At 45.9% G+C, this 18,146-nt stretch overlaps 1 protein-coding gene across 1 annotated transcript; it reads left to right on the top strand.

Moving 5' to 3' along the window:
• Positions 1 to 1,529: 1,529 nt before the first annotated feature.
• RND3 (Rho family GTPase 3) lies at positions 1,530 to 17,131 on the top strand. Its single transcript, XM_082056821.1, has 5 exons — positions 1,530 to 1,875; positions 1,983 to 2,070; positions 10,362 to 10,471; positions 12,026 to 12,160; positions 15,119 to 17,131. The coding sequence occupies exons 1-5, from the start codon at positions 1,723 to 1,725 to the stop codon at positions 15,368 to 15,370; spliced, it is 738 nt and encodes a 245-aa protein (XP_081912947.1). The 5' UTR covers positions 1,530 to 1,722; the 3' UTR covers positions 15,371 to 17,131.
• Positions 17,132 to 18,146: the final 1,015 nt, after the last annotated feature.

Here is an 18,146-nt window from a genome sequence, read left to right as displayed (position 1 = left end):
TACTGTGAGACGGAAAAGCTGTCTGCTCCACCTTTTCAGCAAGGCCTTAAAAATAACACGCACACTGCAAATTTTAGTGTTTTGCTCATGATTTCCAAGCAGCAACCAAGGCTTACATTCTTTGGAAAATTCATTAGAGCTGAGTAATTGGACCAGCTGAAGATGTGACACATTGGAACAACATCAAAAATATTAGCCCCGAATCTTGAAATGTCATGCTTGGGATTCTCTTGTCTGTATCACCAGAGTACCTCCCTATGGTCAAACATGCACGAGATAGCAGTGCTTTTCTGTTACAGGATGTTGTAAAATATTATTAATCACTCCTGTTTCAGCGCAGAACTGGTGACTCACTGAAGAGATAAGGACAACATCCCATCTTCACAAAGTCCACCCGTTTTCGGTTGCGCTGGGCAAAGCTGGTACGCGAGGCGTAAGCAAGGAGGGCAGGGGGCTCCGCTGCAGCCCTCCCGCCGGCCAGCAGCCCCTTCCGAGGGCGTTTGTCTGTCTGCCACGCTGAGCCATACGGACGAGGAGAGGAGCACTTGGCGGAGGAACCTGCTGCAAACTGCTCACAATCCGTCCCTTGTTCAGGGCTGTCGCTTCAGGAGAGATTTACCCCGCGCTGTCATAGAGTCGCTGTTTCAGTCAGAGCAGCGTTCAGGCTGCTGGTGAATGTAAGCTGTTACCTGTTTTGGCTTGATTTTGTGTCCAGGAAGCTAAAAAAGAAGGAGGGCGTTAATGGTGGGGACGTTTTCGGAGATTGTGACACATTCCTTGTGATCAGGTTTTGAGCGAAAAGCCCTTTTTCCCACAGTCACTATGACCCCCCAGCTGAGCCGGTTCTGTGGTGCTGTTAGAGTCATAGAATCACTGGTTGGAAACAACCTTTAAGATCAGCAAGTGCAAGCATAACCCACCCCTGGCACTGCCCCATGTCCTGAGAACCTCATGTCCGTCTGTCCAGCCCTCCAGGGATGGTGACTCCAGCACTGCCCTGGGCAGCCTGTTCCAATGCCCCACAGCCCTTTGGGGAAGAAATTGTTCCTAAATCCAACCTCAACCTCCCCTGGGCAACTTGAGGCCGTTTCCTCTGCTCCTGGCGCTTGTTCCTGGGGAGCAGAGCCCGACCCCCCTGGCTCCAAGCTCCTTTCAGGCAGTTCAGAGATCAGAAGGTCTCCCCTCAGCTCCTGTTCTCCAGCTGAACCCCCCAGGTCTCTCAGCCGCTCCCATCACACTTGTTCAGCCCGATACTCCGGATGCGCCGGAGCCCGGTGGAGAGGGCAGGGCCGAGGGGCTCCCGCGGGGGGGCGGGCGAGCGGTGGCACCGAGCCCCCCCCTCCAAAAAAAAAACCTCCTCCGCTCGGGGCTGCGGAGTGGCGCAGCTCCCCTAGGGGGCGCACTGCTCCGCGGCGGCGCGCCGGCAGCACGCGGCGAGGGGGCGGGCCCCACGGCGGCGGCGGGCGGTGATTGGCGGGTGCGAGGCTATAAATAAGAGAGGCGGCGGGGGGACAAAGCAGTCTGCGCGGGACCGGCGGGGCGGGAGGGTGTCCCGCAGCACTGCCACCTGGCTGTTTTTTTTTTTTGTTGTTGTTTTTTTTTTAATTCCCTATTTTTTTTTTTTTTGGAGGGAGCCTAGTGTGGTGTGCTTTTATTTTTTTTCTTTTTTTTTCTTACCTTTTGTTGTGGCCGGCCCGAGGGACTACAGTACAGCCGAGATCAATGAAGGAAAGAAGAGCCAGCCAGAAGTTATCGAACAAGGCGGCGGTGATGGATCCCAACCAGAACGTCAAGTGCAAGATCGTAGTGGTGGGGGACAGCCAGTGCGGGAAAACCGCGCTGCTCCACGTCTTCGCCAAGGACTGCTTCCCCGAGGTGAGCTGGGACCGGGACCGGGGCCGGGGCTGGGACTGGGGTCGGGATTAGGACCGCGGCGGAGGCGGCGCTGGGCTCGGGCTGACGGTGCGCTCTTCTCCCGGCAGAGCTACGTCCCCACCGTCTTCGAGAACTACACGGCCAGCTTCGAGATCGACACGCAGCGCATCGAGCTCAGCCTCTGGGACACCTCGGGTGAGCGCTGCCCCGAGGGGGTCGCGGAGGAGCGGGGGGAGCGGCCCCGCAGCCCCTCACCGCCGCGTCCTGGTGGGGCTGCCCGGCTCCCCATGCGAGCGGTGGATGGGCTAGACGAGCGGCTGCCTCTGCGTTTGGTTTTCTGTTTATATTCTTTATTTAGGTTTTTATTTATTTATATTTTAACCTGAGATCTGCTTGAGCGATATACTTGACTTTTGGGGAGTGAAAGGGTGTGGAGAAACCTCCACGAAGCTATTTGTCAGCATTTGCGGGGAAAGGCGGGGCAGGGCTATGGGTGCTCACCTGCCCGGCCATGGGAAGAGCTTCTCCAGGGTCACCTCTGCCGCTGGGGAACCTCGCTGTGCCCAGCAGGAGAGCGAAGGCGTGTTTATATGTGATAGCGGTAAATTAGATCAGCTCAATTTGAGTTCCTCGTAGCCTGATAGAAGAGTTTGGGTTGGAAGGGCCCTTCCCAGCTCCCCCAGTGCCCCCCCTGCCATGAGCAGGGACATCTTCACCAGCTCAGGTTGCTCAGAGCCCCGTCCAGCCTGGCCTGGGATGTCTCCAGGGATGGTTCATCCACCACCTCTCTAGCCAACCTGGGCCAGGCTCTCACCACCCTCAGTGTAAAAATGTCCTTAATGCCTGTTTGGGATTTGCTGTTTTTTTAGTGAAATGCAGTACTTTTTCCCTTGGTTTTGAGAAGTCTTTAAAGCCAGGAAAGCCTAGGGAGGTGGAGGCATCTCTGGCCCTCTGAGGGTGCAGAGGGAACTGTCCTGTCTTAGATACCACGAGCAGTGCTGAGAGTCCTCATCGCTCTTCCAGTCGTGCCTTTGTCAAAAACCCTGGCTCATGTGTCTCTAAGGTCGGGCTTCTTGGTGCTTGGCTGTCTTAGATCTCATCTTAGGTCAGGACCATCTCTAGATCCTGCTGTCATTAGGAGCTGGACTAAGTTTGCTGCCAAGGTATTGAGGCTTTACCCCTGAACTTGCCCCCTCGGTGCAATAACTGAGCGGTGGTCGGGGTGAATGACACAGTGAACCATTAACACAGGCGTGGATCAACATAAACTCTACAGAAGCAATTGGGAAAAAAGCTGCAAGAGATTGCCAGAGTGTGCAAGCCCTCTCTCTTTCGGGCAGATTGTGTAGATAGCTTGTTAATGTTCAATTTGGAGCCAGCAGTTCCTTCTAAATATGAAAGCAGTGCTTTTACCAGAAACTAAACTGTTAATTCCTTTTTTAAAAAGGAGTTTAGGCGGTGAGTTGGCTTTCCTCTTGCTGTTGAGGAAATGATTCCAAATTCTTGCAACATGATTACTGGGAAAAGGCAGTCTCCTACCCACAACCAGTATCAGCCGAGCTCTGGACTGATTTTTTGTCTTCATCTCATGCCAAGTAAGACTTGCAGACTTCCAGAGTGTGTCTGGTTTGAGCTTTCATCCTGATTACTAAGCTGGCTGTAACGAACTCTGTGGAGTAAAGGCTTATTAAAAATTAATAGTGAAATTATTTGGGAAAACTTTAGCTATTAAAATACAACACGCTCGCAGGTTAAGATGTTTGACGTGGGTAGGTTTGGAATCTAGATGTCAAAGGCCGGAGACACCCATGTAATGAAATATTCTGTAGCACTTCAGAAGATAAAAGCGGTGGAAGAAACACCTGCCAGCCTTTGCGTGTGGATGTCGTCCTTTCGGGCCTGTCCTGGAACTCATAGAAAATTTGACTGACTCAAAAGTTTTAAGATCAAGTGGCTTATTGGTCTGCAATCTGAAACTGGAGAGGAAATGTTGGAAAGATCCCATGGCTGGTTTTATTAAGTATTGCTGAGCTCTGGTTGCGGGACTCTGCGGATGCAGAGTTGTCTCTCTGTAAACAGCCCTTCTCAAGGGGAAACGCTGCCCAAACCCATTAGCCCCCTGCAAAATCACATCACCAGATAAAGGACATCAGAAGATAAGATAGTGGTTTAGCATTGTCTTAAATTCTTGGTAATTTATTTTTGGCAAGTCTTTGTCCTAGTCCTCTGCTGAATTAGAATAAATATCTTAATGATATTTTTAAAGCAGGACTAGATCTAGTTAACTTAAAAATACGACTGATGAACTGCAGAGTACTGATGGAAGATAATGTCCATCGCAACCCGGGGGAGGGTAATGGCTCGAGCGATTTGAAGTACTTCAGCATCTATTGGGGGAAGAGGGAAGGAAGCTATTTCGCTGAATTTGATTGCAGTGTACTGCAAATACTTTCGAGATGACTTGATCACTATTTAATGTCTATCTTTAACTATTTTCTAATGGGAGCATGCAACAGGCTGCCTTGCAAATTAGTCCCTAACTTGAGTTTCAGTAAATGTCATTTTTGCATTGAATCCTTTGGAAGGAAGGTCCTGCCACCTTTGACTATTTATTTTTCTCATTGAGAAAATGAGAAAAGCTGTAGGCATTGGTTAAAACAGTCTTGTGGGAGGGTGGGAGCAGGCCCTGCCGTCATGGTTTTGGTCTACAATCCAATAATAATAACAATAACAATAATAATGCTGTGCTTTTTACTAGAGGACTCTTAAGTAAAAAAGTAGAGAGTCACGGAATTGCTAGAACATTTTAAAGCTAGCTGTAAATTTTTTGGGGAAGATGTTGTTATATCTTGGATATGTCAATAGAAATATAGGGCAAAACTTTATTACAAGTAAGAGTGGAATGGGAAGATTCATTATTCAAATATTTTCTGGTACTGTCTTGTTCTGCAAGTCATCATAAGGATTTAAATTAGCCACAGCATTAAGGAAGGCACTTGCCAAGTTGAATTTCAATTGGGTTTTGGACTACCAACCCTTCTTTCAAAGCAGGAATGTCTGGTTGCAATCTAAGTACACCATAAATTATTCCACTGTGTGGTAACAGAGCATGGCAGTCTTGAGCTGTTTGGGAGCCATGTGCTTATTTTGCTAGGTAGAGCATTTTAAAAAGCTTTCTTCAGGCTCAAGCTTCATCTCGTGTGTAGTCTCATGGACATGGTGGAGAATCCTTGTGTATCAAACACCTTTGTCTACCATAGGCATGGTTTTAATGTGCATTTACCAAGGTTTTAGCTTCTTCCATGATACTTCTATTTCTTGCTAGTACAACAGCAGCTGTGGCACAGAAATCCCATACTATTAATTAGACAGAAAACATATTTTAGGTTTTTTATTGTTTGAACTGTAGAAGCTGTACTGGATACTCCCATAAAATAATTCTCAGCAGGGCCAGAAATACTTATGCACTGCCAAGCATTAGCATATAATTAAATCCAGAAGGGCCTCAGAGCTTTATATCAGCTTAGCTTTACTGTGATATGAACGCGCTCAATGCATTCAGTGTCTTTATAGAAACAGAATACTAATTTTAAAGCTTTTTGCTGCAATCTTTCAGAAGTTATCTGAAACATACAGGATTTAAAGTTACTATTTTCCTGGCCTCTCTGGCAGTCAGCTTTGTAAAGGAAATGTCAAATTTCATTTGCAAGTTGGCTATGTTGAGCCATGTTGAGCTATTACACATTACAGTGCAATAGCAACTAGTCTTTATAGGTTTGGGGCTTTTTTTTCCCTTTAGAGGGGAAAAAATTAGAATTGATAACTGGGAGTGCCAAGCCACCTACCCAAGTCCTGTTTTCTGTTTGACATACAGAAATGTAAACGCACAAAATACTCGGAATAATGTGATCTTTATGTGCTTGGAGATGTGTTCTAGGATATTCAGTGTACAAAATCAGCTGTGTTTTCTCCAAAGCAGCCAAGGTGGCTTTGGGAAGCCATGGGCAGTGAATCACCGACGTGGAGCAGCCGCGGCAGTATTTGATGTGTTTTCTGTAGCCGATAATTAGTGAGCCCAAGGCTTTGGGAGCAAGAATGCTGCTGTTCATATCTCATTCTTTCAGTTGACTGGAGTCCAAAAGGCTACAAAGACTAATGCCTGATGGCTGCTTGGCGGTGTGGAAATAGGAAAATCTTGCCTGTAACTGAGCACTGATTCCCTCGGGGCCTGCGGGCGAGCAGGAGCTGCCCAGGTTCTGCTCTGGTGTTGGAGCATGGGGATGAACCTACTGGTTTCAGCTGGTGGTGGTTGTGGCTTTGGGTCTTGCAGACAAACAGGACATCAGCTCGCCCTGATTTTATAGTGTTAACTTGTTGACCTTATTGCAGCCTTTCTGTACTTAAAAGGGGCCTATAAGAAAGATGGGGCCTGACTTCTGAGCAGGGCCTGTTGCATAGGACAAGGGGTTATGGTTTGAAACTGAAAGAGGGAGATTCAGGCTGGACATGAAGAAGTTTTTTACATTGAGGGTGGTGAGAGCCTGGCCCAGGTTGGCCAGAGAGGTGGTGGCTGAACCATCCCTGGAGACATCCCAGGCCAGGCTGGACGGGGCTCTGAGCAACCTGAGCTGGTGAAGATGTCCCTGCTCATGGCAGGGGGGGCACTGGGGGGCTTTGATGGTCCCTTCAACTCAAACTTATTCTGTGATTCTACTAAGCCACCAAAAATTAACTGTGCTTTAACTTCTAATGGTGTAATTCTCTTATTTATTGAGATAGCAACATTTAAGTCTAAGCTTGGTATCTTCTGTAGACGAAACCTAGCCATATTCCCGGGGTGAGGTTTTATTTCAGTTTAATACCTGAATTTACGTTGTACTTTGCATGAAACAGAAAGTTTTGAAAGTGGATCAACTGAAGTTGCGCCAGGGAAGGTTCAGATGGGATATTAGGAAAAGATTCTTCGCAGAGAGGGCTCTTGGGCATTGGAACGGGCTGCTCGGGGCAGTGATGGGGTCACCATCCCTGGAGGGGTTTAAAGGTGCATCAATGAGGTTCTCAGGGACATGGTTTTGATGCTGGAGTTGGATTATGGTTGGACTCAATGATCGGGAGCGTCTCTTCCAATCAAAATGAATCTGTGATAATGTTTAGATTATTTTTTCTTAAATAATTTAAGCCACCAAACAGATTTTAAAAAGGGGGATTACAGCTGGAATGTACTTCCACCAAAAAGTGCGATGAACTACAGCAATTCCTTGGTAAAATTGAAAAAATCCACGTTGTCCTTGACAAAAATATTTGATTTGTAGGCACAGAATCACAAACACAAATAGGCTTTTTTTTTTCCCCACGCATAGCGTAGCTGTAGCTCCACATTCTCCTCCTGTTTTCTAGGGTTGGCATGGCTTCAAATCTGCAGACTCGCTTGAAGAAAAGAGCGAGCAGCCTGGCTGGGCCGGGCTCAAGTTGTCTGTTCAGACTTGAGCCTCATTCCTGACATTCCTGCCTTCTGAGGGTTTCTCTGGGCGAAGCGATGAAATGCCCGATTGAATAGGCTCCCGCAGCCGTAGCCCCTCTTTATTTGCACAGTAATAAAGGTTCGGTTATTGCTGTTGAATGAGACCAGGAAATTTCCTTTGTCAATACTGCAGTTTAGATGGTTCCCATTTGTTCTGCTGCACAACCAAACCCCAAAGAAAAGGTGTCAAATATTCCTCCGAGCAGAAGCGCTGCCTATAAAGTCACCCTTATAACTTGGCATCTTTAACATGAGAGGTTCAGAAGAAAAACTTGAAAAGAAAAAACCCTGAGAACCAGCCCAGCTACAGCTGACACAGTAGAAAGGAGTCTCAGGGCTGGAGGTGGCGACGGCATGTATACATCAATACGTGCTGATGGACATATATGGTGTGTTGTATCCCTGAAGAGCGGTGAGTGAGGAGATAGGTATGTGTCTAAGGAATTAGTTTCTGGGTGAGGCTTTTTTGTTCTTTTTGAGACTCCTTTCTAGCCAGAAACCATTTGGCCAAGCGTTAACGATCTCCGGTCCTGCCCTTACTTGCCGGAGCTGGGCAGGGAGATGTGCTGGCCCAGCAGTGGCTCTCACCAGTATGCAGACTGGAACTGGGCAGCAGACTGTGCCTCGACCAGTTTAACGCTGCAGAGCGGTGCTGATGGGTAGTTAACAGCACATTGCTCTGAAATTCATCTGTCTGGAGCAAATAGTTTGGCCTCAGGGTTCCAGGATAAATAATTTGGCCCTGGGGCTCCAGGATAAATAATTTGACCCAAAGGTTCCGGGGTAAATAGTTTGGCCCTGGGGCTCCAGGATAAATAATTTGGCCTCAAGGTTTGAGGGTAAATAATTTGGCCCTGGGGCTTCAGGGTGAATAATTTGAGTCTGGGGCAAATAATTTGGCCTCAGGGTTCCAGGGTAAATAATTTGGCCTCAGGGTTCCAGGGTAAATAGTTTGGCCCTGGGGCTCCAGGATAAATAATTTGGCCTCAAGGTTCCAGGGTAAATAATTTGGCCCTGGGGCTCCAGGGTAAATAATTTGGCCTCAAGGTTTCAGGGTAAATAGTTTGCCCCCGGGGCTCCAGGATAAATAATTTGGCCTCAAGGTTCCAGGGTAAATAATTTGGCCCCGGGGCTCCAGGATAAATAATTTGGCCCCAGGGCTCTGGGGTAAATAATTTGGGCTGGGGACTTCAGGGTGAATCATTTGACTCCAGGATAAATAATTTGGCCCTGGGGCTCCGGGATAAATAATTTGGCCCCCGGGCTCCTGGATGGAGGCATCATAATAGCAGTGCTGGAGATAGCTGGGGAATAATTAGTAGTGGAAAATGCTTATTTGATAAGTCACTGCAAGCAGAGCTGAGCTCAAATTAATAGTTAACTACCGGTCAGCTCAGCTCGCTTAGATTTCTTTCTAAAATGTCATTTCCCGCTGAAGACAGCTCACTGTTTTTTAAAGAGCAGTTTTTGACAGCTGCCTCTTTGTTAGATTGACATCACTGATGAAGACGAGCATTTGAATAAAATAGTCTCGTTCAACAAATTACCTTCTGCTACCTAGTTTGGTAATGCTTCATTCCCCATGTGTTACTCTTCATTTCAAAAACAACATTCCTGGGATTCTTGACTCCTTCCTTCCCGGGTAAGCTGCCCAAGTGAAGTCATCTGCGGTACGTTCACACCGGTCCCCGCTCTGCTCTGTGCAACAGCCTGAGCCGCCTGTCACTTGAAAACTTGAGGAATTTCTCTCTAATCCGGTTAATAGTCTCCTCGGCCTCTGAGACTTTACAGCCAATTAGTTCTAGATAGTTGGAAAATTGGTGATATAATTAGCAGATAACCCCAAAACTCTTGAAAGTTGTGTTCTTGTGTGTGTTCTGTGCTGTATTTCAGGTCTGTGAGAGAAAAATACAGGAATGTATGACTAAGAAAATGCATTTTTAAGTTGCAGGCCCAAGCCCTTATCCCTTCAGTCTGCTTTTAAATCAGAAGTGAATTGTCTTCAGTAAGTGAAGCTTCAGCAGAGTTAAGGCCAAGCTGAATGGTGCCTGGGTGGAACTTCCTAGGCAATAAGAATTATTTTCCCCAAACCTGTTCTTCGATTGACCAGATGATAAAAATGAGATTTCAGGCTCTGGAGGTGTATTTGTAACTCTGCACATCGTGGCAATTCTTAAAGAAACAAATCCTTAAAGCATTTCTCTTAGCAGCTCTGGAAGTAAAGCATGCACAACATGCAGTACTGCACCTGTTTATGTTCCATCACATAACTAGATTAGCTTTGATCTCATTGATCAAAAATTGGTTTATGGGCTAAACATATATATATTTATGGGCTAAGCATATACTGGGTGACAGATGGGTGAGGCTTTTTGTGACAGATAACTTGCTGCCTGTCTACAGTTTAGTTCCTACCAGAGAACTAAAATGGTCCAATGCACAGCAAGAGTTCCTACAATTAAAGATGCTTTTGCATTTCAAACTATTTGCTTGAAACGAAATGCTAGAATCAAACCTGCCTTATTTCAAAGCTTGCTGAACTTCTTCGTGAAAGCGCAACTGTGACCAATCTGCTTTGAAGGAGCCTTTTGGAGGTTCAGGTTTTGTTCTGGAGGTCAAATCCCTGCAGGTTAATGCTGAGGCTTAAACTTGGGCTGACCCCAGTTTCCCTTTCCTTGTTATTAGGGGCATCGCGAGCTTTGGGTGGGAGATGGATCGCTGGGGTGCCATCACTCTTAATTACTTGGGAAAGCTGTTGCTTTTGTCGGTGAGAAATAAAAGGAAAGTGGGAACATGAGTATCTACAATAAGTGTTTGGGGAATGCAGCACTACTGAAGAAAAGATGGTAGCTGGATGCTGTTGAAGAGCTTCACTGAAAAGTTTCTAAACTTTCTGAATAATTTTGAATTACTGCAGGAAGTGGAAATATAAACTAATAAAAATGTCATTTCTTTTTTCCTGCAGGGTCTCCTTATTATGACAACGTCCGCCCGCTCTCCTATCCCGATTCTGATGCTGTCCTGATTTGCTTTGACATCAGTCGGCCAGAAACTCTTGACAGCGTGCTAAAAAAGGCAAGTGTTGGAGAAGCTTTGGAGTGCAGAACTGTTTGAGTAGCTCGTCTGTACGTCTCTGAACAGTGGTGCTGCTTCCTACATTGGAAACTCAGTTTGTGTCTTTTAATGGAAAGATGGCCAGACCGTGCTCTGTACTGTTAGAATTTGAGATGGTTTGTTTGAAAGGGATGAGCGTTAATTGAAAACAAAACCTCATCCCTAATGGATGCTCTGGGATGAAGTAGATTCTCATTCCTCAGCCCTTAGACAGCAGCAAATTGTTCAGGGTGGTGTGAGGTGCAGGGCTGGGTGCAGCAAGAAATTGTGTCTCACGTTATATTCATCCAACAGACAGGATTGAGAAACTTTGCCGTGTTGCAGGGACGGTTAAAACGTGCCTGCCAAGCAGTTGGGTTTTTGCCAGGGCTTTACGTAATTCCTCAGCCTGAAGTTAGAAGGAGCCAGTGACAAATGCCTCTGGAAGGCAGCAGCAGACGCAGCAGTGGCACAGAAATGCAATCCTGCACCGAACTTGGAGTTTTTCAGCGGCTCAGTGATCTGAGATTCAGTGCCAGACCTTCCCTGAGTGAAAAACACTGAATTTTGATAATCCAGCTCTTGTGTTTGCGAAGTGGTCCTGATCCTCTCCTCGGTCACCGGGCATGGCTCAAACTTTGCGGAGTTGTCTTGAAGGTTTAATGACCTGAAGTTCCTTTTTCTGTTTTGTTCTGTAGCTGGGGCCAATGATTTCTTATGAATAAAGCGACATACAGTGCTCTGAATAGCCTGTAGAAAATACTTAAGACTATTCTCTCAGCAACCAACTGTGCTGACAGACACCTAGAACTGCCTTTTTGTATTCTGTACTTGATAATGTTGGTTTCTATACTGTTGCTTCATTCTCTAAGAGATTTTTTTCTGATATGCTTTCCAACCCAAATTATATCCGTAGGTTTTAGGGTTTGTGTCACCTATCTAGATTATGCTGCGAAATTTTTGGCTTGTGTTCTCAAAAGAACCATGTAGAAGGGAAAGAAAACCAAGGATTATATCACAAATCGTGTTTGAAGGACTTATTACTGGTTCAAAATAGCTGCACTCTTGACAGATTTGTCTAGTTTTAAGTGTGAAGATGTTGCCATGAGCCAATATATAGGAAGATTTATTTTGTGGTTAGAAAGACCTGCCTCTCTATCTCCGTCTTGAGGAACCATTGAATGTGGTGACACCAGGTTTTGCTGGTTCCTGTCTGCAAATGCCTTTGGCTGGGTGTTCACCGCTGGTGAGGAACAGCAGCTCTGCAAACATTTACTGGTGTAGGTGACTATTCAGTGCCACTTGATTAGCAAGTCAGTGGAATTACTGAGTGTATGAGATTGTAAGATTTCACCCTTGACCAGATTCTGCTGGGACTGATGCCTTTAGAAATTAGCCTGGAGGTAGATACAACTATTACGTAAGAATATTTGCACATAAAATGTCATGACTTATTAAACTTTATCTTATATCCATCGCTGCTTTGGATTTAAACATTCAAATACTCGAGTATAATAACCACCCCAAATTTTACAGTGGAAAGGTGAAATCCAGGAGTTTTGTCCGAACACCAAGATGCTTTTGGTTGGCTGCAAGTCGGATCTACGCACAGACGTGAGCACGCTAGTGGAACTGTCCAACCACCGGCAGACCCCCGTGTCCTACGATCAGGTATGTGCCACATCCTTTTTTGGACTTAGGGGTGCAAAATAAGACTCTTTCTATCAGTGTAGACATCTTTATGAACAGTTTCTCCCTCTGTTGCTGTGGATGCATCCTAGAAGGCAGATGTGCATACTCTGGTAGTAGATGGAGGTGAATTTGAAAGCTATTTTAAATAAAGGCAAAGCCTTCCCACAGGCTGGATACCCCACAACATGTACTTTAAGCAACATAAGATTATAGCCTTATCAGTTGCAAAGAGCCTTTTTGAGTGAATCAAAAAGAAACTTACTGCTTTTCTGGGCCTGCAGATACCAAAACAGTAACTGGAAGGTGACATGTCCTGTTCGTTTACTGATAAATGGGTGAAATTGTTGTCTTCAATCTTAATATTTGAATCTCGTGCATTTGACTTCAGCACCATGACAAACATTGCATATAATGTGACCTCTTAATAAAAATTCTATTTCCTGAAAACATAATCTGTGAAAACATCCTGTAACCCCTTCTGAAGGTGGCAGCAAATCCAGAAGGCACCTCAGTTCTTGGCGGTGGTTCTTTGCTGCTGGAGGAGTGAGAAATTTGGGAGCCAGGCATCGAATCATAGAGTAGTTTGGGTTATGGGACCTTCCCGGCTCCCCCAGTGCCACCCCAGCCGTGAGCAGGGACATCTTCACCAGCTCAGGTTGCTCAGAGGATGGAGAAACTGAGGTGGAAGGGAAAGGAATCACGTCATGGGAGAGCTGGAGGTAGAGAAGAGGGGAAAGCTGGGCTCGAAGGTAATGAACTTCCCCTTAGTACTCACACGTGTGAGTAATAGCATGGCAGTCATTCAGCATGGCAGCTGAATCACAGTGGTGGCTTCAGATACACCCTGGGGGTGTCGAGTGAGAATGGAACCTCCAGGAGTAACTCCAACCAGTGATGTATCCTGTGCTATCGGTTTTTGATGTTTTATGCACAACCTCAGGTTTTGCAAACCAACAGCTCCTAATATGTGATGGCTAATAATGCGGCCTCCTGCAGCATGGTTAAATTTGAAAGTGCAGAGATACTGTAAACCGAGTGTCTTGGTTAAAATATAACATGGGGTGTTGTGCTGTGGTGGCTTATGCTGGTTATGGCGTTTTTCTTCCACTTCACTTGGTAAACATCCCATCTCAGACAATTTGATATGAAACAAAATGCCAATTTTTTAGTGTAAGGCAATTCAGAAGTGTCCTTAAATCCTGCTCGTTGCAGATGGTGTCACCTTGATTACAACTGCCACTGTTGCACGTGTATATATTCATGTTGTTCAGCCTGAGCTGTCATTTTTTCTGCTAATTTTCTTTGAACATTCAAACTTAAAAGGAGATACTGTCTGCCTCTATTACATAAGTTCATCTATTACATTTTGTACAGTACTTCAATAAAATCACCACGTCTGACTCTTTCCCATAGTGATTAAAAACCTACTGACATGGGTTTGTCCTCTGGTGTTGAAGTTTGACATCTCTGGTGTCACAGCTCAGCCCTTAGGAACGGGACTTGGCTGAAGACAAAGAGCTAAGCCAGAATTTATTACTAGGCAGCCAAAGGGACAATCGGATGTGTTACAGGGAAGCCCATACTTCAAAAAACTCTCCAAATTTCCCCTACTCTCTGTACACAAAAGCTGAGAGCCGAGCGATGGTTGTACCTCTTGTGGTTACCAAAGCCCAGCAGTGGCATGAAGGGTCCTCTGGGGTCAAAATACGCAACTTCTTGTTAAATTCCCTTGCCTTGCTGAGTCGACGTGGCATCAAAGACCTTAGCAGGGTTTTTGCCATTCCTCCGAAGCACTGGGAGGATAAATTGTTGATGGTGACACCCCGTCTCAGCTACACCTGAGCAAACATTGCTGAGGCTCTCAGGTATGGACTAGGCTTGGTTAGTAGGAGCTGAGATGTTTAACCATGGGGAGGGCTTGTCCTACACGCTGTTACTCCTTTATCAGCTCCTCCCGCTTACAGCTGATAAGAGGACGGCTGCATCACGGCCCTGCAAACAGCGCGTAGGAGATGTGGGCTCAAATAGATAAATGCCATCAACCCAGCAGCGGAGCAGAGGGGAGGGTTGGGCTGGCTGGTGTCTGAGGCTTACGGCTACCTGGGGAGTGACACATCGCGGATGTGCTTGGGTTTTGTAACTTACTAAAAAGATTCATCCCTCAGAAGTAAAATTCCACTGAAACAACTCTGTTTTTTCACACAATGCTGCACCATCTTCCTGTAGCAAAATCCGCAGTAGGATACCGGAGTATGGTCATCTGCTGGAGTCGCTTGTTTTTCTTGTGCTGCTGGAACAAGTAGCACTACTTTGGCTTTTAATGCATTTAAAATTGCAAAAGAAGGGTTCGTGTAACCGCTTATGTCCTTCTTTTATTTGCCTGTTCCTTAGCTACAAGTTGATCTAAGTCTCCCCAGCCCAGGAACCCACAACACATTTCCCTATGAACTTTCGTCCCTTCCCAGAGGGGTGACACGGGCTCCACTCCAGATCAGGACACGCAGAGCCGGGACCCCTAAGGCAGTCAGATTTAATCCATTTTCTCTTTGGAGACAAGGCTTAAATCCGGGATCTGCCAAGTCCAGACCTTTCCCCGTGAGCACGTGATTCCCAAACGCAAGTTAAGATGTAACGGTGAAATTGCCAAATACATCCTACTATTGCTCTTCTGGTTTTCCGCAGTTGTTTGCAGGTCACTGGGCTTATCTTCTCTCTTCCAAATCGTATTTATCGGCACAGCAGATAAAGCTTGGATGCTTGTTTAGTGCATCTTGGAACCAAAGCTCTGTTTATTTTGCAAAATTAGCTGCTGGCTGTCATGCTGGAGCTTTAGCTTTGGTGTTCACAAAACATTGTGCATGGAAAACAGCGCTGAAAAGTAATTGTGCGGTTTGCTGGGGAAACTTGGTATTGATTGCATGCTCTTTTTTCCCTTAGGGTGCAAATATGGCCAAACAGATTGGAGCAGCTACATATATCGAATGCTCAGCCTTACAGTCAGAAAACAGCGTCAGAGACATTTTTCACGTCGCCACCTTGGCGTGTGTGAACAAAACAAATAAAAACGTGAAACGGAACAAATCGCAGAGGGCGACAAAGCGGATTTCGCACATGCCCGGCAGGCCAGAACTTTCCACAGTGGCGACGGACTTGCGAAAGGACAAAGCAAAGAGTTGCACGGTGATGTGAGGGACCCTGATTTCCTGGAGGAGGAGGAAGAGAAGCGTCCGGGAGGGGTTGAAGGCTCGGTGAAGTTCACAGCCACGTGGTATTTATCGGGGGCTTTAGCGGAGACTCTTCGCCTCTTGCGTGAGACTGTTACTTAGGAACTGAGCAGCGAGAAGAAATGGTTCGAAACGAGGTGGCATCGGGAAATGATACGTGGAAGAAAATGCCAAAAAAAGAAGGGAAAATGTTTGAATGTGAGAGGGTGAATGGGAAAATAACACCACAAAGGAGATGTCATTGACAGTGCTTGTTTCGTTTATTAACGCTCTACTCCTGGATGCTCCCACTTTGATTTCATTAAAATAATACTTAATTTTTTATTATTATTTTCAAGAAGACGTTATTAATATGCCCTCCTCATTAAGGAACTACCCCTGTGACCTTATAGTTGGTTTTCCAAAGGATATGATCTAATTTTTTAGTAGCTCATTGTTAAAATGGAGAGTGTCCCGAGGCCTTGGAGGAAAACGCCGTCAGGGAGAAGTCTGGAGTTCTGCCTTCCCGAGACGGCAGCGCCATCCGCATTGGGAATGGAGAGATTTCCCGGTGTTATCGGTGCTCTCATGCCGTGGAAGTTAATGAAGCGGATCAAAGTGGGGTGTGGGGGCAAAGTACCCGCCCCGTCGCGGGACTCGGACTTTCCGTTCCTCTTGGTGATTGTGATTTAGGGGGGGAAATATCTCCAGTTCTGGTGTGCTGTCCGGGTATGTCGCTGTAGGTTTGAGTGAAAGGTGCTAAGAGCTGTGGTGACAAATGATCCTTCATTTTCCAACCACCGTAATTCGTTAAGCCTTACTGCCCATCTGGGGAAGCCCCGAGACTCCGGGTGGATCCCATAGATGCTCCGGAGCAGTGCTGTTCTGTCATGTGGTTCTCTGCAATTATCTTTGAAAAAAAACCCACAAAAACACAACCAAATAATCTGCAAATGAGCCAGCAGAGCCCGATTATCTTTTGGGATGCTCTTATTTTCGGGGCAGCCATCTCTGGCTGCAGACTTACTTTGCTCGTGGGGTCTGAAGAACTGTGACGCCTTAAGGGGTCCCCAGTGGAAACTGGATCCTGCCCTTAGTCTTTTAAGACTAATATATACGTATCCAGACAACAATCATAAACCATCGGTGAACCAGCTAAGTCAAATTCCTTTTTGCTTACTGAATACTATTGTTACGTTAAATAAATCTGCCTTTAAAACGGGGTTTAACTGCTTACTGGCCGACTTTAAGCCCATGTTTTCTCTCCAAAGAAGGATCCTGGAGGCTCTAAGCAGCGTGGCTGTCGCTTGTCGAGGGCAAGCGTGTTGTTCCCAAGGGTAACGCTTCATTTTGGAAGCGTTAAAGCTGTTGACTTGCGCAGGGGTAAAGGGGTCACCGTAATTAAAACTCAAGTTCTGTGTGTGTTCCCGGCACTTTGTTTCATCTGGTAAAAGAAGGAAAACAAAGCTATTCCAATGTTTTCCCACCAAAAAAAAGACATTTTTACCACCATAATAAGCTTTTGACTGATGCAACAGTGCGCTTAGGGCAGTATTACGAAATAGCTGGTAAGTGCTTTCTGTATTTAAATATTGTGGAAAAAATAAGTTATAACTGTTATAAAACAGAACATTCATTACTTTTTTTTAATTGTTGAAGTCACTTTGTATGTTTGGTTAATGTTTCTGCAGTATTTATTAAAATACCTTTTTTTTTCTTTGAATTAAAAAAAAATAATTAACTTGTAGTGGAAATGGCCTGTGTGTGTTAGCTCATTATCACTTGTGGGCATAATTGTATGGAGCTACAGTCCAGGCATAGCCGGGAACTGGATGTCATTTGACTTTTACCCTTGCAGCAGCTTTTTGGGCGTTATATTGAAGTGAATGGTGTGGATTACTGAGATGTTTTTTCCCCAGAATGACAGAGACAGGATAGACCAGAGCAAGCAAACGAGCGATGTTTGGTTTGCTTGGCCTCCAAAGCATCAGATGCTGCTTTTTAGGAGGTTTTGTATATCGTAGGATTTGTTCTTTGCTGTCCACTGTTGGTTCAGCAAAGGCAGAATTTCCCACCCGAGGGCCGTGCCTGGTTTTTGGGACATCATGGTTGCTGTGGCTCCTCTTGGAAGAGTTGTCCCAACACATCATCTCCATGAGGTGGGTCAGGCTCCCATTTGGACACAGAGAACATGATGCTGAGTGCAGCCCGCGTCGTCCTTGCCGCCTTAATGAGCTTTTCTCCTTGAAATTTATAAAGTCTAGGCAAGGGAGGTCCCAAGTTTCTCATTTTGGGGTTTATTGAAGCACATCCTTGGATCTCCAGCCCTGCAGCTGGGGTGTGAGGTGCCTTTGGCCAGGGCTTAATTATCCTCATGCCTAAAAAGCCACCATGTCTTTGTAGTCTGAACTTCTCTTGTTTTAGCCTCTGATCTCCCATAATACGTAGGTCAGATTGACCTGCTCTTGATTACTGAATTTAAGCAGACCTTGTAAGTCACTAGTCTGGGATCAAGTCACCAAGAACCAAACAGATCGACTCCTCCTGCAATGACTTTGAATCTCTTGCTATAAGAGATGTTCCCTAATTCATCTTTAACCAACCGTGTTGTCTCTTTGAGGTTTTTGGTGTCTTTATCGGGGTTACAAACGCTGGAGGAGCAGTTGGGCCCTCCAACCTCTGTACTAGTCGTGCTCTCATGGTCATCCTGAGCTTCACCACAACCCAAGTCACCAGCTGCCCACACCGAGTGCCCAGTGGTC

This window comes from Streptopelia decaocto (genome assembly GCF_964273445.1).
Source record: "Streptopelia decaocto genome assembly, chromosome: 6".
NCBI lineage: Eukaryota > Metazoa > Chordata > Aves > Columbiformes > Columbidae > Streptopelia > Streptopelia decaocto.
Note: the sequence above shows the minus strand (reverse complement) of the source record. Positions and strands in the feature narration are given on the sequence as shown.